This window comes from Myxocyprinus asiaticus, chromosome 5 (assembly GCF_019703515.2).
Source record: "Myxocyprinus asiaticus isolate MX2 ecotype Aquarium Trade chromosome 5, UBuf_Myxa_2, whole genome shotgun sequence".
In the NCBI taxonomy this organism is placed as follows: Eukaryota; Metazoa; Chordata; class Actinopteri; order Cypriniformes; family Catostomidae; genus Myxocyprinus; species Myxocyprinus asiaticus.
The window spans coordinates 29,790,607-29,813,665 of NC_059348.1; the positions used below are offsets into that span (position 1 = coordinate 29,790,607).

At 36.0% G+C, this 23,059-nt stretch overlaps 2 protein-coding genes across 2 annotated transcripts; one reads left to right on the plus strand and one right to left on the minus strand.

The window, feature by feature from the left end:
• The first annotated feature begins 1,695 nt into the window (after positions 1-1,695).
• On the plus strand, positions 1,696-6,500 carry impa1 (inositol monophosphatase 1). Its single transcript, XM_051697096.1, has 9 exons — positions 1,696-1,991; positions 2,945-3,038; positions 3,135-3,268; positions 3,394-3,498; positions 3,688-3,733; positions 3,954-4,062; positions 5,151-5,259; positions 5,870-6,021; positions 6,190-6,500. The coding sequence occupies exons 2-9, from the start codon at positions 2,976-2,978 to the stop codon at positions 6,318-6,320; spliced, it is 849 nt and encodes a 282-aa protein (XP_051553056.1). The 5' UTR covers positions 1,696-1,991; positions 2,945-2,975; the 3' UTR covers positions 6,321-6,500.
• A 1,012-nt stretch (positions 6,501-7,512) lies between these two features.
• Positions 7,513-19,852, minus strand: si:dkey-181m9.8 (uncharacterized). The gene is made up of 21 exons (XM_051697026.1): positions 19,654-19,852; positions 18,081-18,171; positions 17,742-17,807; positions 17,472-17,638; positions 17,215-17,381; positions 17,015-17,091; positions 16,336-16,506; positions 16,154-16,258; positions 13,754-13,999; positions 13,289-13,380; positions 13,029-13,211; positions 12,724-12,903; positions 11,013-11,111; positions 10,817-10,906; positions 9,816-9,930; positions 9,614-9,732; positions 9,401-9,514; positions 9,109-9,172; positions 8,902-8,995; positions 8,379-8,547; positions 7,513-8,253 (listed from the first exon to the last, which is right to left on the minus strand). The coding sequence occupies exons 1-21, from the start codon at positions 19,696-19,698 to the stop codon at positions 8,083-8,085; spliced, it is 2,625 nt and encodes an 874-aa protein (XP_051552986.1). The 5' UTR covers positions 19,699-19,852; the 3' UTR covers positions 7,513-8,082.
• Positions 19,853-23,059: the final 3,207 nt, after the last annotated feature.

Below are 23,059 nucleotides of genomic sequence, written 5' to 3' on the forward strand. Positions count from 1 at the left end.
GTATAGATTTTAGGGTTTCTTTTTCTACAAAACTACAGGGTGTTTTCGACTCAACACTTTTGAAGTCAATGTGAATTTTTCAAGTGTCATACAGACTTTTTTAGGATTTTTAAGGATTTCTCTTTTTTTAGTATTTGACAGTTTGTCAAATAAAATGAATTTTACAAAAGTGTTAACTTCTTAAAGCCATATGTGAAAGGTTGGATTTAGCAGCCTTAATATGGACTGTACTTAAATGGACGGACACCTCACGACCAGCAATAAAACGATTTGTAAAGAGGTCAATTTTTTTTTTTTTTAAATTGTAATTCATTTTTAAACAGAAGTTTCTCAATGCTTTCTACTCAGAGGTTTACAGGAAATCCTGCTGTATAGGCTAACTCGTTCTAAGTTATTGAGATCACATTTTAGGGAGTTTTGGGTGACTTTTCACAAGTCTGTAAACAATTGTACAGTAAATGTTTTGTTTGAATGCAGCAATAAAGGTTGGGACAACAAAGCCATCTGTTTTCTCTTTTCCTGTTAATTTCTCATGAAAGTTGTCGTTTAACATTAACCAAATTAAAATACTTTAGATTACCTAACTTATTCTTTGCATATGTTCCTAACCCATGCTCACACTGCAGAGTGGTGTTCACTTCCCTCTATTAAAGCTGGTTAAAGGTGCAGATTGTGATTTGGCTGTTGTCTGAATGATCTGGCTGTACAGGGTGGAAGAAGATGAATTGCTGGAACGATACACGATACATGATGTTGCCTTTTCTCATCACTGCAGTTGGAGTGTACTATGTTTCTCAGCATTAGAACCAAAATCAGATGATTCAAGAACAAGTCCTATTAAAGAGCATACAACCAATCAACATCAAATGCCTCTGTACACACACTACTGCTTCAGAATAATTTCATTGCTTGGCATGCTACACTTACTGTACGCGAAATTTCCCATAATAATAATAAAAAATATACTGTAGTATATTAATACAAAATATTGTCACGGGGGGTTATATAACTTAAATTAAAATAACCACTAAGAGATCATATTTTTCACTCCGTGAAAATATACTGCAACATCTTGTTTTGAGAAAGGGAGTGGGCCTGTGAATATTATCCTGGTCCGTGGGGGTATTTGGAGTCAAAAAAAGAGTGAGAACAGTACAGTATTTAGTCATGTACAGTGTATTTTATGTCCAGTCATAAATAGTCCAGTGAGATCAGTTGCTTAAATAAGAATTTCGATGGAGCAGTTGCCCAAACCTTGAAGTTTTGAAACCAGTTTTATTTTTTTTCGTATTCCAAAGAACATATTCAGTGCTGTTGCTTACCCACAAGATGTAAAAAGCACACTCAGAAAGTAAACTTTCAACATAGGTTCAAGGAATTAATTGATCAATGAATTAATGCACAAGTGGCATACAAATACAGCTCCTGTATACTTGAATAGGGAAATTTGGAAATCTCCAAAACGGTTGGTCAAGATTACGATCAAAGGAAATATTTCAAATCAACAGTAAAATCGGACAACAATGGTATCATAAACTGTTAATCTTTACCTCAGATTACGCTAAAAAAACAAACAAACGCAATTTTCCCGGCTAGTCTACACAGTGCGCATGCGCGCTTTCGAGTTGACTGACAGGCGATGTCTGTTTCAATAGATGATTGTTTTTTTTTTTACCTTTAAGGCGGGACGTTTTTTCTACATCCGTTGACCGTGCGCCCATTCATTTGAATAGAAGTTGCCTGTCTCTGGTAACTGTAACTTTAGGGGAAAAACATGCAGTATTTGAAGAACGTCGGAGCTAAACAACACTGATTATTTTATAATCAATATAGGAGAGCAATGGGATATTTTGTTGTACAAAATGCCTCGGTCGTTGGTTGAAAAAACCCTGATAGTTAAGAGTTAAATCTCTTGTACTCGACAAGAACCCGGAAATGCTTGGCATGTAGGAGGACTGAAGCTGACAGTTTGTTAATTTCGTCGGTCATTGGTAAGCATTTTGTGTTATTGTTATTTTGAGTATCGGTAGTTTGTTTTCTTTGTATATGTGGCTAGAGCATAATGCATTGTTTGCATCGATATTTATGATCAAACGTAATTATAACTGCTCCAATGATGAAAGGAGGCAAATAGTAGATCCGTAAAGCAGAGATGATATAGGTCTGTCATGTATATCATCTGTAGTGGTAATCCAAATTTGTAATGTACATGTATGACCACAACAGACATGGATTGCATAATCTTATGTATTGATTTAAATCGATTATCCATGCACACATGTATGCCAAAATACCATAATTATACTACAGGTATTGTTTCTACAAAAATGTGGGAACTTGGTATTAGCCACCACTGTAAAAAAAAATTGATCTAAATGACAGATCCTGACAGGTACACTGTTTGAAAAAGACCCCATATTATTTTTATGATTTTACAGTGACAATAACTGTACTACTGTTTTGGTGGAAAGGAAACTTTAGTTACATAGTATTTATTTTGTAAGGATACTAGGGTATGAAAAGTAAGAGACCCAGTTGGAAGTCTATTTATAGGAAGAACACTATATAAGGAATTTGTCCAGGGATTAAGGGACCGCCAGCAAAGTGGTAAAAAAAAAAAAAAATCTGAAACATAAAGTACCTCCTCAGACAGTCCCTTGCAGGCATTGAAGACTTTATCTAAATCTATGCTTCTCAAAACCTAGTTGCCTAACTAGAAGTTTTAGGAAGTTGCTGCTGTCCGTGAAGAGTATCCTAGTTCTTTTCGGTTTAAAACGCTGTTTTAAATAGACAGCTGCCCATGTATGCAGTAGACAGTCAACTCACTAGGGTTTGAACTCCTTAATGGATGTACAGCAACATAAAACGTTACAGCATCCCTGTGTTTGAAATCAGAAACTGACGAGAATGATTTTTTTTTTTTTTTTTTTTTTTTTTTTGTCAGATCGAAAAGGAGGTCCTTGCATAAAGGCAAAATGCCTGATCTTTGGCAAGATGCGATGGACCATGCTGTGACTGTGGCCAGGAAGGCAGGAGAGGTGAGAATCCATCTCTTTTTTTTAAGCTTGAGTAATATTTCCTAAAAAAATACATTTCACTGTTTCTAAAAACTCTTATATATTTGTTACCAACAGATTGTGAGGGATGCTTTGCAAAATGACCTGAAGATCATGTGTAAAAGTTCCTCTGTTGATCTGGTCACTAAAACAGACCAGAATGTGGAGCAACTCATTATTACATCAGTAAAGGAGAAGTTTCCTACACACAGGTATTGTGCCCATGCTAACACAGGCTCAGAGGTTCTGTAATCCTGCTCATACATACTGTATAGGTTACAGGAGCATAGTATCTCTTGTAAATAAAATAGTCAGGCTCTGCTCCTATTTATTTCAGTTTCATTGGTGAAGAGTCAGTGGCTGCAGGAGAGCCTTGTGTTTTGACTGACAACCCAACATGGATTATTGACCCTGTGGATGGGACCACTAACTTTGTGCATGGGTAATGTATTAATATTGTATTCATTGATGTGATGCTGCATTTGTCCAGAAGACCCTAATTATGTGTATGATTATGAGAAAACCCTTGATCAATTACATGATTAATTAAAATTTTGGATTTCATATCTTGAGACTATGATATCTATTATGCATGAGAAAAAAATAAATAAACGTGTCTTCCTTTGTTCAGATATCCATTTGTTGCTATATGCATTGGCTTCGCTGTCAAAAAAACGGTGAGCAACATTTGCTTTCAAATGCGTTCTCTTTCATTTTAGAATACTAAAGTGTCAGCACTGGTAATAGATGTTTGCAACGGTGTGGTGAGATGTGATATCAGAAAATGCAGCTCTGTTTCCACTTTATTTCCTTGACAAGTTTTATGTTTGGAATGCATTTTTGAATGTTAGTCCAATGGGAAGAGCGGCTGTCAAACAAATTATTCCTCTCTTACAGTTAGAGTTTGGTGTGGTGTATAGCTGCATAGAAGATAAGATGTACACAGCTCGAAAAGGGCAGGGTGCATTTTGCAATGGACAACCCCTACAAGTATCAGACCAAAAAGGTATTTGTTCTTTGCATGTTGATCAGGATATGAAATTAACTTTTTTGCCCATCAGCCACAGTGGCTAATAAATGCCCAATTTTACCAACCACTTTGATTTTACACAGACACACACACACACACACACACACACACACACACACACACATATGTTGGTGCAGCTATCATTATGAGGACTCTCCATAGACATAATGATTTTTATACTGTACAAACTATAGATTCTACCCCCTAACCTTAACCCTACCCCTAAACCTAACCCTCACAAAACACTTTCTGCATTTTTACATTTTCAATAAAACATTGTTTAGTATATTTTTTAAGCTATTTGAATTATGGGGACACTAGAAATGTCCTCATAAACCACATTTATAGCATAATACCCTTGTAATTACCAGTTTGTAACCTAAAAAAAATGACCTCGTAAACCACTTGAACCTGCCCACACACCATATTATTATTATTATTATTATTATTATTATTATTATTATTATTATTATCATAATGATAATTTTGCAACAGGTAACTTGCTAGTACAGCCAAAAATATTAGGAATTAAGGAAGTTGAAACAAAGTTACCCTGCAGAGTTGTGTTCACATAATGCATGTAAAACGAAGTACTCCATGGAAATAAAGCTAACTAAAGTCAGAGCACCTCATGAGATGGTCTGAGATCTTTTGCAGCGTTCGCATAGATGACACTATTCTTGCAAACTGTTTTCAGATGACTGAAACAGAGGAGTAAGAACGCTATGCTTGTGCTGCACTCACGAGCGGAAAAGCGCCATGAACCTCTGAACACACATTGAATCAGATGTGCACATTAACTGCTTTTGTTTCGTCTGTTCTTAAAAAAAATTACAATTAAATGTGTTTCTTCAAGCGTGCATTTTTGAGTCGAATGGCATTTCTTGTCATATGTCACTCTGAGACGTCTTACAGGCCACCCGCCACTGTGTTGGGTAGATCATGAGCAAAATTATTTTAAAGAGTGTTAATTTCAAACCCTGATGTTGATCCAGTTTTACTCCTTGTCTTTTGGGTTGAGAGTCATCTGAATTCTCTCTAACTGTTCCCTAATCTAATAACAGAGATCAACCAGTCAATCATCGCCACAGAATTTGGCTCCAATAGAGATCCTGATGTCGTTGACAAGATTTTCTCTAGTATGAGGAAGATCTTGTGTCTGCCAGTCCATGGGTATGTCCCAGTATTCTTCCATACAAGAATAAACAGTTTTGCTCTGTTATAATTTTCATAATATTACAGTTTAAAGACCCCATGCAATGGCTTAACAAGCGCAATTTTCAGTGAAGTCGGGGCGGGACATATCAAAGGGCTTTTTCTTTTTTTTTTAAACAAATGAATAAATAAATAGACAACAGATTTTAGTTTACATTAAAGCCATGAACCATGATTTGGTACTTGTTATTGCTAGTCAGAGGAAGATGGTATTAGGTGGAGGAACATTCTCAGTCTAGACAGAATTTGATTTGGCAGAAGTTTAATGTGCAACGGATGCAGGATGAGTTATCAATATTTTTGGTCAGTTTACCTGCAAAATAAAGAAATATAAAATATACATTTTATTGCGTATATTGGCAAAAAATTATATGGTAAATTTTTAGGAGTACACTTGCATATAGATGTCTCCAAGCTAACAGCACAGACGAAAACTCCAATTTTGATTTCACAATGTCTTGTATTACTATTACTATTTAGTACTTATATATGTATTCTTATACCTGTAATGTGCATCAACTCTGACAAATACCTCTAATATGAATCTGATCATAAATAACTTCTTCAGGATGCGAGGTGCAGGATCTGCTGCCCTCAACATGTGCCTGGTGGCATCTGGTTGTGTTGAGGCCTATTATGAGATTGGCATTCACTGTTGGGATGTTGCAGCTGCAGCAGTCATAGTCTCAGAGGCAGGAGGAGTTCTTATGGATGTTGAAGGTAAAGAGTACTCAAATGATTGTTACATCATTTTAAATTTTATACTAATTGTTTTTTAATTTCCTAAATTTTGGCAGTGTTTGGATTTCAAAACATTTATTTTAGCTTTAAGTGAATATAATTGTCTATTAATATGATTTAATGATAGTTTGTTCTAAATGTCCTCAGGTGGACCAATGGACCTGATGTCTAGAAGAGTTGTTGCAGCTAATAACAAAACAATTGCAGAGAGAATCATTACAGAGATTGAGGCATTTTCAGCTGTAAGAGATGATGCACCTGTAGACCTTTTAAAGTGAAGCTCGTATATTAATATAGTTTAGTTACTAATACATTTTAAATTCAGTTGCATTTTATGGCATCTTTTGTATTTGTGTAATCACTGTCTCACAATGTTGAAAAAAGGTATTAAATTATAATGCAGCTATGTATAAAGAGGACATGATTGATTATAAATTTGGTTGTGTTTACCTATTGTACATCCCATTCTTTTTCTTATGTTTCCATTGAATGATAAACATATTTTACAACATTAGGGTACAATGGCGCTAAAGGCACACCTTAAGAGAAATTATCTTTTTTTTCTGGTCCCAAAGTGTATCAAGATTCAAGAAATACATTTACTTTGATTGAATAAAAGTACAACTGAAGGTTGTTTCAAATAACATCATTATTATAAAAAAAAAATTTTTTGGGGGCATTTTACCCCACACCTGAGGTAAACGGCTCCCTCACATGTGGTAAAAGGCCCTCAGGGGGGTACAATGATATAATGTGGATACCGGGGCAATAGTGCCACAATTTGTTGCTTTTTTGAGTAACTAATTAAGAAAATGCTTATTCAAAATAACCACTTTAGAAAAGGGTGCATAATTTCTTGCTCATTTCAATCTTGACATTTCATTACATCTCAAGTATTCTATAAAGAAATTAATCTCCATTGTGATCGGATCAGTCAACGTGAACCCACTTTGAACACGTTTCATAATAAATCTATTCCCCCCACTTAAGAAAAACAATGCATTTAAAAGGGGCCTTTAGCCCCTGCAACGGGGGCCTTTTTACCCCAAATACTATCCTTTTACCTATTGGACAGTTATTGAAATTCTTTTAATATAATTACCATGAACAAAACTGAAAATGACAAATAAGTATGTTGTCTTAAAATACATGTGATAATTTCCAGGATATTCATTAGCTACATACATTTACAACGTTTAAAAATATATTAAATCAAATTGCCTCAAAATCAACCTTTACACGCAAAGATCTCATGGAACAGGAAAATTTTGCAGTGCATAGTGACACACAGGTGTTTAGGAAAGTCCTGTAGTTTTTGATGCTATTTAGTGTTTTGGGAGAAAATGAAATCAAAGGAGCCTTTTACCCAGTGGGGCTTTAGCCCCTTTGTACCCTATACTGTAAAATATGTAAATGTATATAAATATATTGTAAGGTACTTTACAACATTATATTACACAGAAAAAAATAGACTGTTAAAAATGTGTTTAATATTCACATTAATTCATACAATAATCATCTGCAACATAACCTCTCACACCTCTTACAGGTCATGCTGATACCATTTCACATTCACAATGGCCAAAAGTGCAAACTTGTGCTCATTAAAATGCATATATAGTATGTAGATTATTTAATATAAAATAATACAAAACCTAACAACAGTTACAACATAGATATTGTATTAGTTGACCCTCAATGCCAACAATTAGTGTATTTAAATGGTTTTGAAAGCCACAAGCCTTTCAGCAAGTAAGGTTATGAAATGTGACTTCAGAAGGATACATGCATTTTAAGTGCTTTAGAACCTCTAGTCTTGCTCTTATTGTTAAAAACAGATATAAATCCTGCATTATTTCTGGTTGCTCTGCCCATTGTTAAGCATTTTTTCCTCTGACATGGATTAAAAACAATCACACACACACACACACACACACACAAACAAGTTGGGTAGATGGAGCTTTGCCAATGTTAATCAGTGTGAATAGACTTGACATGAAAAGTTGCCTATGTGTCCAGGGCTGTGCTCTGATGTGCTCTTCAATCACTCAGCAGCAGTAGTTGCTGAGAGTCCTCAGGCACGGCTCGAATCAAGACTGAGTACCATGGAGCTCCAGCCGCAGGAGGAGAAGATGGGGAGGGTGTGGGAGGAGCAGCTAGCTTCAATCCAGGGGCTGCACCGCTGGTCAAAACCACCCTCTCTTTTAAAATCTGAGAGAATAGTACACACTTATTATATATGACTTATTACACAGGATATGAAAGTTTAACATAACTGCACTGTGTACATAAATGATGCTTTACTCTTAATTTTAACATATCCAGCTAGTACCGACCTGCCGAAGTCTGTCCTCGTACCGCAGATCTGCCTCTAAAGGTTGTTTCTCTGGGACTGGCACTTTCCAGCGGTCAAGTTCTGCCCTCAACTCTGCACTGTCTAACAATGCCACAGGGTCCAGTCCATTCTTGTTTATTAGCTCCACCAGACACTCTTTATAATGTAACCTACAAGTGGGCATAACATTTGAGAAGATCTTGCAGTTTTATTGAAAGTGCATATTTTCCAATGAATTGTTTCTTTCAGTTGTTTGTGATTACTGGATAAAGATTTGTAATATTCATTTTATAGAGATTGCAATCACAAAGAGCAATTTCTAGCCAAATAAATATTTTAGAACAAAGCATGACTAGAAAAATGTAAATTCGCCAAAGAAATGTCCATAACATTTAATTTTCTTAAGTTTTCCAGGCCTGTAAATCAGAACTTTCAAATTCAATGATATTTATAGGTAACTGTGGGAACCCTGTAAAAGACGATCAGAGCTTTGACATCAGGAACTTTAAGCAAGTGTTCCTTACATGCAGTAACCACTGTATTCAGGGAAAGCTAGCCGACCACATGGCTCCTCTTTAACAGCTCCTGTTTCTTGGAACTCCATTACACCACAAATGCCTATAACAGACACATTTGAACACTCACCAAAATATTACATGACCTACACATACAGCCAAAACTACATGCAAATAACATTCACAAGTAGGCACATATCAAAGCAAAAGTTGTACCTTTTAAGTGTCCCCCTATCGTAACTTTGGGGCTGAACATTAAAGGATGTGATACTCCATAGTACTGAAAGGGTAAATAAAGGTTATTTAAAGATAATTTAACCATAACTGCACAATGTGACTGTCAACACACACATCATGACCAACATTAGTAACCAATTTATTAATCTGTTAATCTAAACTGTTTAACTGTACATTGTACATATTAGGTTCTTATAGGTTATATTATATTATGTTATTTTATGTGTATTATTTTCTGTACACAAAGGATTTTTACTCATCATTACACTACCTGCAGCAGGTTCCGTAGTCTTGGGACACTCCAATCTCGCAAATGATATAGGCAGTCTCTGGGGTGATGAGCATGTAACCCCTTAGCTCCACACTCAACCGAAAAATTACAGGTCTGCAGAGACACCATTTATAACAACAGATACTCATTCTTAATAATTGATACAGAGCTCTTTGGTACCACAATATGACGTGCCGAGAGAAAGGAACTTACAGAGCCCTGTTTAAATGGCTGACTGCAGCCTCCGCAGAATTCATGCTGGCACTGAGTGCATTTAAAATGCAAACAACCTCCTCTAGCCAGGAAGAAGCGGAATTTGCATTTTGGACAGTCTGAAAGGGGCATGTAGATTGTTACAGAGAATTACCTGGGATGCAATAAGCAAGCTTCATTTTATGTTTTGTCCAGGGTTTACCTATTTTGTTCCTGCTGAGGAGCTGCTCCAGTCTTGGGTTTTGGTACTCAGGGCTGTTGAGTTGCTCCCACTCTTTGAACTTCTCACAGGAGATCCCTTCATGCTGTGGAGCCCACTAGAAAACAAGCATCCAGATCCAGAACATCAATCAATATGAGATCACAAGTACTATCAAAGTGCTTGGCCACTGTGAGCATTTCAGAATACCCCAGGGTTCCCACACCTTTTGACCAAGGAATTTGCATGATTTTTCCTTGACTTTTCCAATTGTTCATGATAGCTTGATAAGGGTGATTCAACAAAACCTACTAAGAAAATGTTGTGGTCCCCTTTTACCCCCAAATCATAGGAAACAAATAAAAAGTATATTTTGCAAATAGAAAATGAAGCCTATTTATAGAACCATTAAGATTTTTTTTTAATAACAGTTATGCACATTTTACCCCAAAATCTCATTTACACAATGAGATTCTTTTTTAATTATTATTTACATTTTCAAGTTTTTATTTATACATCATAGTAGCACTCCCTGGTGCTTCAAAGCATTTCTTAAAATGACTATTTAAAATCATGGTAAAACAGAATCTTTTTTATGTAATACATAAAAAACGACTGTGTTACGTTAATAAGAATCATCATAAAAAACAAAAGGGACAGTAAAATTTAAATGTCCAGACATGGTACAGTAATGAAAATTAGGAGGTAAAATGTGCAAAATAGAATTTCATATTTTTTTTTTTTAATTGATTTGGGATTAAATATGACCACAACAATTTCTTGACAGGCTTTTATTTAGCTAAGTATACAGTATCTAGGACTATTTGTATTCCATAACATTACTTTTTAAGACTATTTTAAATTCAGTGACATTTCCAGGCCTAAATATCACAATTTTGAAATTCCCTGATATTTGCAGGTTTTCCATGACCATTGGAACCCTAATACTCTGACTCCAAAAGTTGCACATAAAATGATCTTTGGTTTGTAATGGGATGACCTACAGGCTTTTTGCACTGAAAGCATGTGCTTTTCTCACAGCTGGGGCAGTCCATCCTCAGCCTGTCTGCTTCATGAAGGAGCCCAAAGGAACACTATGAAAGAAACATAAACACCTCTACTAAAATGTAGAAGCAGACATAAAACTGTATTGTGGTCAGACCTGAGGTTATGTTTAACATTGCGAAGGATGGAACTTACATGTGCACACCAGCGGAAGTTGGGCATTTCCTGCAGTGCCTGGTCTCTGAGCTTCCTTTGAAAGAGCTCATGGATCTGAGGGTCCAAATAATACCGGATCTACAGGTAAAAAGGATTTACAGTGGGTCATTTTTGATCTATTCAGTCTAGTTAAGTTCAATAAATCCAGCAAATGGTACTCACGTACAGTACAAAAAAAAAAAAAAAAAAAAAGAGAAAAGAAACATATTCTAATTCAGTTTGTCTTTTAAAACAGTGTTTCTCAATTGGTGGGTCACCCAGGTCTATTCTGATACGATCATGGACAGCAGGGAAAAAGCAACACTAACCGCAAACAATAAAATACAACTAACCATATGATCATGCATTGACAGTAAAATAAATAAATAGGCTTGTCACCATCCAATTGAACTCTATAGTATTTTGGCAAAAATTAATCTGCCACTTGGTAGAAGCTAGCCAAATTAGTTAGGTGCCAACACGGAGAGGCTGCATGACATCCTCAAAAACCTGAACAAAACCATGCATGGTATATAAAAAAATCAACCCAGACTACATTAAATATAGATTCACTTTTTGCAAGGATAAACATGGTTTGTGCCAACCGCAATGTGTTTTGTGCGGTCAATTATTTTCTGCCGAAAGCAAGAGACCACAGAAATTAAAATTTCTTAATGAAAGAAAAAATGAAAATTCTCTCATTACTGAATCACCCTCATGATATCCCAGGTGTGTATGAATTTCTTCACCAGGACACATTTGAAGAAAAAATATCTCAGCTCCTTAAAATGCAAGTGGATGGTGATCAGACTTTTGAAGCTCCAAAAAGAACGGATAGTCAGCATAAATGTCAACGATACGACTCCAGCGGTTTAATTAAAGTCTTCTAAAGCGATACGATCGCTTTTGGTGCCAAAAAAGTTCAATATTTAAGTACTTGTTAACTATAATCCAACACTTCTGGTAAGCTTCACAAGAGGGTGGAGTTCAAGTGGTCTCTCGCGTGAAGTATTCTTGTTGGCATGTTACGGACGTAATCTCACATTCTCCTCTTGGTTGAGACATCCCAGATAAGCACACAAATGCATAATTGTGAGTAAAGAAATACAGATCTAAACCAAAACCAATGAAGCTTCTGTACAGCGTTCCTCCTTCTCACTTCTCACTCTTCCATGTGTGTCACACGTGCCTCAGTTCTCGCATGTTTCACGTGCCAACGTAATTACGTCACACACGCATACAGCTGCTGACCGGACACGATGATTTTGAGTTAAAAAGTACATACATATTGATCTTTTTCGCACCAAAAGCGATTCTGTTGCTTTAGAAGACATACATTTAACAGCTGGTGTCATATGGATGATGTTTATGCTGACTGTCAGTGATTTTTGGAGCTTCAAAAGTTGAATCACCATCTTCTTGCTTTTTAAGGACCTACTGAACTAAGATATTTTTCAAATTTTCTTCAAATGTGTTCTGCTAAGAATGAAAGTCGGCATCTTGACATAATAGTGAGCGCACAAGCTCTGACACATTGAGCTGTGCTGCTCAAAGGGGCAATGCAAGTTTAAATTTGGCATTCAACAATTCCCAATCCTGTTCCCCCACCTCTCTCTCTATCACTTCTTGCTCTCTCTCTCTCTCTCTCTCTCTCTCCTCTCCTCTCAATAAAAATGACAAAAGGCCAAAAAATGTGGTTGGAGCTCCACACCTGAGTGTCAAGCAGACTAAAGTATTCCATAGACTCCTCCCTACGGCCTCCTCGCACATCAGGAAGATTACAGAGAGGACACACTGCATGTACTATACTCTTCTCCTTGATGACAGAGGAAAAGTATTTCTTAAAACAGCTCTCACAGAATGAGCAAGAGCAGTGGGTCATGGTGATCATCTAAAGAGAAAGAGACAGGTTTCAGACTGAAAGAAGTCAAAATAATATGACATAACTAAAATGCATAACTAACATCAAGATGGCTCCATATGGTTATGGCAAGTATACAATTACTTTATTCTCACCCTGTTGAAGGACACTTGCTCCTGGCATATGGGGCAGTCATGGGAGAGGTATTTCAGAGCAGAGTCAAGGTTCCGGCAAGACTGCACTGCTTCCAGTACATCTGTGGGGCTGAAACTGCACCCCTCCAAACTCAAGATGCGCTTGAACATTTCCGCCTTTTCACCTTGCACACCACCTGGAATCTGACAGTAGGTTCATTGTACAGTGCAATCCTGTGAAAAGCAAGTGAAACGAATATTCTCATTTGGCCTCCCCTTACCTCCATGTCCTCAAATTTCTTCAGCTGAATAAGAAATCGCTGCTCATTCATTGTAATCACCCTGTCAGGCTGTTTCAGAACCTGCTCTGCATCTGGAAAAGAGAAAATTCACAAAAGTCAACATTAAAATAATTATTCCATGAGAAACGTGTCAGATTATAGGGGGGATACAAAGATAAAGCAAGCGGTATCAGGCTGGTCATGTCATTTCAACATGGCTTCCCACATGAGGTGACCAGCTCCATGTAAAATAAAACAGCTTATTATTTCATTTTTTCTACTTTTTTATACACTATAAGTGAATGGTGACTGAGGCTGTCATTGTGCCAGAGCTTTCCTTTTGTGTTTTGTCATACGGGTCTGGAACAATGTGCATTTGAACAATGAGGGTGAGTAAATGATGACAGAATTTTCATTTTTTGGTGAACTACCCCTTTCAACGTTATCACTTTTGTGCTATAGTACCTCTGTAGTCTCTGAAGAGGACCCAAGCCTGGTCTGGCTGGGCTGCAGGATATTTGACATCCAGAACTTCTCCTCCTGCATTGTGCTTTCTCTGGAAGTAGATGGTGAGCTTGTTCTTCATCTTGCTGTGAGAGACCCCCACAGGAAGTCTGTTCACCACCACCTTGTGACTGTTATCCACCAAGGCTGGGCGAACCACAGGGCTGCCACCACCATCCAGCCACTGTCCCCCAGCATGGAGAATATCTTTATGAGAGTGGTAAATTTAGTATTTATTCAGTGGAACATCAGCAATATTTTCAGTGGTGTGTAACTGGCACCAAGAACTGTTACAATGTGACTACTGACCAATTAGTATGTGGACACTTAAGCCACACTTAAAGTATGGAAGTCTTTGTGCTATGTTTATTTAAAATAAATGCCACTTGGTTTGATATTTTGTTAAATTATGCAAAAGCATTTTTCAAGCAAAACATTTCAGAAAAATATATTTTTGTATAAATACATTTTCACAACAAGGTAAAATTTTACAATAAGTTTCAATTTGTTAACATTCGTACATGCATTAGATACGTATCATGAACTAACAATGAACAATACATTTTTTCACAGCATTTAGCCATTTATTAATCTTAGTTAAAAGAATGTTCCAGGTTCAATTCAAGTTAAGATCAACTGACAGTATTTGTGGCATAATATTGATTACCCAAAAAAAAAGAAAAAAGAAAAAAAAATGTTTTTTACTCGTTCCTCCTTTTCTTTAAAAAAAGCAAAAATCGAGGTTACAGTGAGACACTTACAATGGAAGTGAATGGGGACAATGAAAGTGAATGTGGCCAATATTTGGAGGGTTGAAAGTCAGAAATGTGAAGCTTATAATTTTATAAAATCACTTACATTAATTCTTCAGTTAAAACTTGTGTATTATTTGAGCTGTAAAGTTGTTTAAATTGTAATTTTTACAGTAATTTTAGAGTTGTAGGGTTTGTTGACATGACATCGTCATGGTAACGAAGGTGTAAAATTGGCTATACACAGTTTTCCTGAGCAAACACTCGGTGGCGCCATGATGATTCTAATTGCCTGTTTTCTGTTTATGGTCTCCAGAAGCAATGAAAAAACTACCAAAACGAGCGATTCAGTCGGAGAATAAAAACCATTTCAGTTTTTTTGGAGTAAAAATTTATTTCAGGCTCAACTTGTGCAATTGTTTGCTGTCATAACAACTAACATAAGTAGTTAATGATGATCTCAACATAACAAACCTCAGACCATCACTTCACATCTTCAACACACACTGAAAAAACAGTCATCTCGACTCTGTGAAGTATTGGCATGATAGAGCAACTACAAAGCAATTTTTACAAATGTAATACTTTTAAACATCACATTAACCGCTAAGAATATATGCTGTTGTGAGCGAAAACACTGAAGACAGGAAATTGAAAACAGTTGATTTGAGGAACACTTCCGCTTTCAGGAAAAAGGTGGATAACTTTACACAGAAAAGGTTTGTAAGTGATTTTTTCACACTAAAATCATGTTTACACGCATATCCTTTAAGTCTTGTGTCTAAACTTTTGAAACAGTGAGTATTTTAACGTTCAAAAACCATTCACTTCCATTGTAAGTGCCTCACTATAACCTCGAGTTTTGCTTTTTTTAAAGAAAAGGAGGGTCGAGTTGAAATGTATTTTTGTGGTAATCAACATTATGCCACAAATGCTGTCGATTGAGCTTAACTTGTATTGAACTCGGAACATTCCTTTAATGCAAGATTATTAAAATAAACTATTAACTAATGTTAACTACTGTTACCTTTTATAGCTTTTAATTGTTTTAATCTATTAATACAGTACTGTATACTGTATGTTAAAAATGAACTTTAAACAAGATGAATAAATGATGTTAAAGCATTGTTCATTGTTAGTAAAAATGGAACCTTATTGTAAAATCTCACCGGATTCAAATGATAAAACAACAGATCTATTGTTCAAACATCCACTTAAATTGCCTTAGGAAAAGTTGCTTAGAAGTAATGGAAAAAATGACTAAACAAGGGAAGTTAGTTTTGAGTGAAGGTCTAGCATAATTTTATTTATTTTTAGCCGTTCTGGAACTTCCAGAAAACTCTTTCCAAAACTCCGCAATCCATAGACAGGCACTAAAGACTGTTGTGTTTGAGCAGATGAAGGGCAATGGGTATCTTTTTCCCAGCTGTTTATGGAGCCTAGGGCTGTTACTGAGACAGGTGTGATATTTCATGGCACCTATTTTAATGATATCTGACAAGTAATAGTGATGCTTTCTGTATGTTATTTCATAAAAAAAAATTTTTGAATACAAATTACATCACCTTTAAGACCTTAAAACATTAATAAATTATATGTTGTTATATACCTTTGTCTCTGTTGTCCAACTGGTACATATTGACTACTCCTTGTAATTGAAGGCTTTTGAACATGTCATCTATGTTGTTTAAATCAGAAGAACTTCTGGCTGAACCTAAAGCAGAGATAATCTTTGATTAATTCAAAAGATATCATGAAGATCTGAATATTCCTAAATTGTACTGACTGTACCTGAGGCAGGAGAGATAAATGGGTTTGTTTGGTGGTTAGTCTCCAAATCTTGTGCTTCAAATGTGATCCCGAAATCCAGCAACTCTTGTGTGTATGATCTCCTTACCCCACTCATCTCAGTGCCAGTGGCCAGTGACAGACTGCTCTGGGACATTTTACTCTTGGATATTGCTATTGGAGAAAACCTCATGGTTAGCAAGGAATAGAAAGTGAAAGTTGGCAATACTCATTCATATCAGAAAACCAATATACTTGAGTGTAATGGACTAACATGCTGCATTTTCTGCTTTAAAGTGCATTAAGGTTGTAGGGAATTTCAGCTTTGTCTACCAATGCACTAAATTTCACAGAGGCCAATACCCTGTGCCTTTATTTTTCATAGTAGGTGCACAAAGAGATGATGCAAAGACACTGACAGGTGATCCTTGCTTCTGATGTGAAAATAAGTAGACCATGAAAAACATCTATATTAACCTCCATAAAAACAAAACTGGAAGAAATATGATATAACTGTCAGCCCTAGTCTTATAAATTGATTGGACAAACGGTGTTGCAAGGGTGCTGATATTTTGTATCACTGTTTGCATCACTCCACATAAAAATCCTATAAAAAAGTTGAATATTTGGAGTAGTGAACAGTCCATTTTAGACTAGTATTGAGCATAGAATCAATGTTTACTATTGCTGGCATGCTGAGTCACTCCATGTTGAGCGGCTGATGACTTCTGCATGGAACTGCTACCTGCATGCGGCCAGCTTTAGCGCAAACAACAAAGAAGGTTGAAATACTGCATCAGTGGCTGATCATTAAAAAAAGGTACCAAGAAGAGATTGTCAAATGTATTTCAAGAATGATTGAACTGAAACTGAATCACTAACCTGCCATAGGATGAAAAAGGACTTGGCTGAACTACCCGTTCTTCAGGCAAAAGCTTTGTTTGGGAAGGTAAGGACGGGGTTCTGACCGGATAGGTGGCAAAAAGGGGAGTTTCACGCTGAAAGGCAGAAATCATCTCCTCCAGAACTATTGACAAATTTGACCACCCCTGGGAACCAAACACCAGAGTGAAACACACAAATGATTACAATTTTCAACAGAATAAGTAAAATGTGAAATAGCTATTTAACAGACTTACAATCTTCCAGTTGCTGAGACAGTCGAGAAGAATGCGTCCGTATGCATCCACATTGCTGCTTTTAGCATTGATCACCATAGAGGGTGAGGGGCAGACGTTGCACCTGGGTGGGTTTTTGGGATGGGTCTCGTGGATCCAGATGCAAACTGGAATGTTATACTTGTTGCCTTAGTAAGAACATGATACAGATATTATGAGCTTCGGCAAGTCCATGATATGCCATTTAAACATTGGTTGGAGTTTTACCATAAAGCTGTTGAAACCATTTACCTTCATATTTTACAGGTACAGTGCCGCCCAAATTAACCAATTTCTTCTTATCATTGTTGGGGAAGTCTTATTTGTAGAGAGAAAACAGGCTTAAGAAAGTGTACAGTGTAAGCTAAAGTCAAATCGTCTGCATAGCTAGTCAGTAAATTGTTAACTCATTTTCTGATGTTTTTTTATTTCAATGAAGTGAACTGTCACCAACACTAATACATTTAGCCAGTACCCAACACAGTTTCCATGCAATATTTAAACAATGTCAAAAAGCATCATTTGTAGATCCGTTTATGTTCACAAAGATATGCGTCTAGATCTCAGATGCGCTTTCAATGAGAAACTTACAATAATAGTCCACGTAAAGCTGAAGGTCTGGAAAATCTGTGGATACGGCTTTAATATCATCAAGCACCTCGTTGGGGTGACAGTAATTGCACTATTGAGAAAAAGTGAAGATGCACAAGAGGGTAAATAAATATCAGCAAAATCTTATAAACTTTCATCAGGTAAACACTGTCATGCACATTAATGGACATTGCCCTGATAGCATATGTACATCACCCACCCAGACGTCTAGTTGATGTGCATGTTTACATCTGTAAAACCTATTTTTCACGTTGTTTGCTTATCTGCAATACGTCTATAAGATGTTTCCTCTCGGATATCAATAAGACATTCAGCAGATGTCTTTGAGACATTTATGATTTAAAGTGTCAGTCTGATCTTTTAATGATGTTTAGCAGTTGTTAATTTAATGTCGATGCTTTCCAGATGAAAAGATCTAAAACAGACATCTCGGAGATGTATGTGCCCTGATAGCACACGTACATCTCCCAGATGTCTATTTAATGTGTGATTACATCTTGGAGATGTATGTTTTAGGTTGTTTGCTCATCTGCAATACGTCAATAATACGTTTCCTCTCGGATGTCAATAAGACATTCAACAGATGTCTTTGAGACATTTATGATTTAGATCATTTGTAAATCTTAACTTTTTAAGATGTTCAGTAGATGGTAGTTAGAATGTGATGCTTTCCAAATGAAACGCTCTTAAACACACATCTCAGAGACGTACATGTGTAATCTTGGTGTGCTGTCTGGGATTGGGGAACTACAGCTACTTTATGCAGAGTATGGTCTCTGACCCTGATAGCACACATACATCAACCAAACGTCTATATGATGTGTGTGTTTACATCTGGAAGACATTTTTTACGTTATTTGCTCATTAGCAATACGTCTATAAGACGTATGTCAAAAAGTTTGCCTAGAATCAGGGTGTCAATAAGACATTCAGCAGATATCTTTGAGGCGTCTATGATTTAGAATGTTTGTAAATATGATCTTTTTAAGATGTTTAGCTGAGGTTAATTAGATTGTGATGCATTCCAGATGAAAAGATCAAAATCAGACATCTCAGAGATGTTTGTGTGCTATCTGGTGACATCCCAATCCCAAGCCTCACACAGGACAAATTTTCCTTACAAAAATATACAGTGGTAACCATACTATAGTTACCATACTATTATTACTAACTAATAGTTATTACTATATCTCCACTCCACTCCACTGTCAAAAATAATAAACAGATAAATAAACAAAGTGACAATAAGGTTTTGACAGCTTCTTCTTGGAAGGAGATCCCATTTGAACTCAGTATGGTTTTACAATAATAACGACAACTGTCGTAACTATGACATTTTGGCCGAAACTATGGTTACCATGGTCATTTTTGTAAGAGTGTCTTGAAATATCTTGTTCAGTATGCCATCTGACTTAGTGGCATTTGCACAGTTGAGCACCACATGCAATGCGAGCTGAGCTTAATGCTCTATTATTGTTAATTAGCTTGTTAGCTTATTAACCATTACAACCTGGTAAACCTTATCTGCCTCGCTACTGTCAGTAAAACGTACCTCGACAAGCGTTTTATACTGAAGATCAGCTGTAACACGCGACATGTTCACCCTTTAACTATAACAGCACCACTCACACACTCAGCGTCAAGTAACGTTATATTCAGACTGAAAAATAATATCTGTTGCTTCTTCCATCGTTTAAGTTTACATGTCATTGAGCCAGTTTCGGTTTTCTTTTGCCGAGTGCCAACAAACGTCACAACGCCTTGTTGATACCGAAAATTGGCTATAGTAGTCTGCCATGATGAGTGTGGCAAGGAGGGCGTTGGTTTAGTATTTTATTACATACACTGGTTCAGGTAAAGTGAATTTGTGTTTTAGAAACTGACATAAGATGGAAGGTCAAGCACAGATTAAAAAACGATTCCTGATTGTTCAGTAAATAGATGATATTCCTGATACGACAGTAAATAGTAGGACTGGGAGTCGATGCCTAAAAGAACCGATTCTTCTATTCCGAGGCATTGGGAATCAAGAGTCTGTTCCAAAGCTTGGACGTATGCTTAATAATTTTTTATTGGTATTTGCACAAAAGGCGTGCACAAAAACCTGGATTAAAAATAAAAAAAATAATATATATATATATATATATATATATATATATATATATATATATATATATAACATTATTATTATTATTATTATTATTATTATTATTATTATTATTTGTAATAAAACCATCAACCTGATTTGTAATGTCTGGGCTTTTTATTTCAAATATTCCTTTTAAAACAAGGACAACTGTTGAGGGGTAACGTGAAGGCGAAATTGAACTTTTAATATTTGTTCAGCCAAACGGAAGCGATGCACGTTGGTGCATATAGGACCATATTTATTATTACAATATACATTAGCCTACTACATAGAAAATGTAGAAATCTTTTGTCATTCATACAATGAATCACAATTAAAGTATGCTTATGTGGCATATTATGTTGCTTATGTTGTTTATTATAAGATTTCACTTTGCCTCCTGGTTTTCTTAAGAATCAAGTAAAGTTGTCGATTCCGAAAAGCTGGAATCAGAGTCGATTCCAAAATTTCAGGATTCGAACAGCTCAAACAGCTTCGCGATGGGAGAAAGGTGCCATCCGTTGTTCCTGGCAGGCTTCAGGACCAACGGCTTCTGCCGTTTACAGGCTCCATTTGGTTAGGATTAGGCTGGGGGCGGGGTTAGGGCATCTGCTGCCTGCCAGGAAAAAACCGTGGCACCTGTGTACAATGGAAAACAACTTCCAGTGTTGCACTTATTCCTCCACCCCCCTCTAGCTCTTATATATTCAACGCTAGATGTCGGTATAATACATAAAATCTCTCTCTCACTACACTGATGCTGCAAACTAATAAACAGGAAAGAAGCAAATGTGAGTGGTGAAGTACCCTTAAAAAATAAATAAAAACCTGCAAGCATGTTAATTAACATGTTGTTTAAAACAATGCAAATACAAGCAAAAAACAAAACAAAAATATTTTAAATTTATATATATATATATATATATATATATATATATATATATATATATATATATATATATATATATATTTAAACAAATCTTTTTGCTTTATTATTTTTGCATAACTTTACCATCTTATGATAACACTGCAATTCTATTACAAATAAATTACAACTGGGTTAATTTTCAGGCCATTTCATCTTATGGATAAAGAATCTTCCAAAATAATTAAGAAATTTGTTATTAAAGAAAGGTTGACATCTTTGTTACAGTGGTGAAAAAAGTTATACATTGTTTTCTTCAAGGTAGATAAGGAATTCATTTTTTCAGCACACAAATTGAGAGACATAATTCCAAAATCTTTTAACAAGGTGGCAATTTCAAAACTAATTGGATAATGTTTCTGGTTCATCTTTACAGAATGCACATTTATAAGTAGCCTATAGCTTTACAGAGCAGTTTAGAGTATGTCTGTGAAGGTTTATCATGTGTCTTGACCTTTGTAGAATGTGTTGAATATACTTGTAAGCAACAGAACTTTGTTTTCCATTTACTTCTATATAAATTCAACACTTTTTCCATTCAAGCATACAAAATGGTAAAATTTAACATTTTAAACAAATGTTTAATCAGTCAATGGAAAAAGAAAAAGAAAGATCAGTTGCTTGTGAATTCATTCTACCACACATATTTACTTGGCAGCAAATAAGTACTCTCATGGGGTATTTTTGTAGTACATTTTACTCCAGATATGCCAAAATCATGCTTCTTTAACCCTAAAAAGGTTTTTGTATCCTGGGGGATACAAACATTTTAGAGGCTGGGGAAAAGGGCAACGAATTATACATATTTGTGAAAAATATTGAAAAGTGGTTCCCTGCAAATACCGAGGACATGCAACTTTGTATATAAAGTCTGGCATCAACTCACAATCTTTATCTAAAAGTAAAAAAGCAGCTGACCTCGAGGCAAATGTTCCTATTCTTTCAAAGCTATATTCATGATTTCTACAAGCTATAAAATTAAAAATAAAGCATCATTAAAAAAATAAAAAATAAAAAAATAATGGAAATTGTAATTTATTATGTGGGTCCTAATGTGTTAAAAAAAATAAATAGCAATGAATTCACTTTTAAAGGGCACCTTTATATGCTTGCTCTTTTTAGGGTTAAAGCATCTGACTTTATTTCTATACATAAGACTGATTCTACATGATAAAAAGCTGTTAGAAGGAAAACAATGGTAGATTACAGCTCAATTCATAGTTTTATAGTTACTGACAGCATCCAGACTTTAAGTTCTGTGTTGTTGGGCAAAACAATCTTGTGCTAACCTACTAAGATAACACAGACTCATTTTCAGACTTACTTTCCACCACCAAGTTAATTTTTTCTACACCTATGAGATGACCAGGACACAGGACTGGGTGGGTGGACAGGCAGGGCGCAGAAAGAAAAGTGATTTATGATGGCGAGGTACAGATAAGAGAAGAAATGGAACGAATGCAGTTGTCACTCAGCTGTGATGGCACGACCCTGTTTCTGCTGATGACAATATCTACCTGCCACGTGTGATTATGCCATATTGTGAAGGTGACCCCTGAGAGTACTCTTGCTGAAAGCTGGGACAATGCATGAGGGAAATGCACATATAAGATTTATCCTATCTTGATCTTTTTATTCTCAGTATCAATTTAGTTTAAGCTTCCTGTACTTTTGGTTATTTCAACAGATATTTAGATTAAAAATGTCTAATATGACCACATGTTCATTGTATGTATTATTTAACCCTTATCTGATTTGGTTTTTATTGTGTATTCTGGCAATTTCTAGGGAGCTAAAGTTGAGCTCCAGCGCATGGTAATTTTACAAACTGGGACTCCCTAGACAGTCAGTGCACTTACAACTGAACTAGGGAGCTGACTGAGACACACCCTAAGCCTTTATACA

Excerpts from the sequence above, each read along its gene's own strand:
- impa1 (XM_051697096.1), top strand. The coding sequence starts at position 2,976 with ATGCCTGATCTTTGGCAAGATGCGATGGACCATGCTGTGACTGTGGCC. Across the intron at positions 3,039-3,134 it reads TGGCCAGGAAGGCAGGAGAG|ATTGTGAGGGATGCTTTGCA; the intron begins GTGAGAATCCAT and ends TGTTACCAACAG. Across the intron at positions 3,499-3,687 it reads ACCACTAACTTTGTGCATGG|ATATCCATTTGTTGCTATAT; the intron begins GTAATGTATTAA and ends TCCTTTGTTCAG.
- si:dkey-181m9.8 (XM_051697026.1), bottom strand. The coding sequence starts at position 19,698 with ATGTCGCGTGTTACAGCTGATCTTCAGTATAAAACGCTTGTCGAG. Across the intron at positions 13,212-13,288 it reads AGAAATTTGAGGACATGGAG|ATTCCAGGTGGTGTGCAAGG; the intron begins GTAAGGGGAGGC and ends ACCTACTGTCAG. Across the intron at positions 9,515-9,613 it reads AGCCATTTAAACAGGGCTCT|ACCTGTAATTTTTCGGTTGA; the intron begins GTAAGTTCCTTT and ends GTGTCTCTGCAG.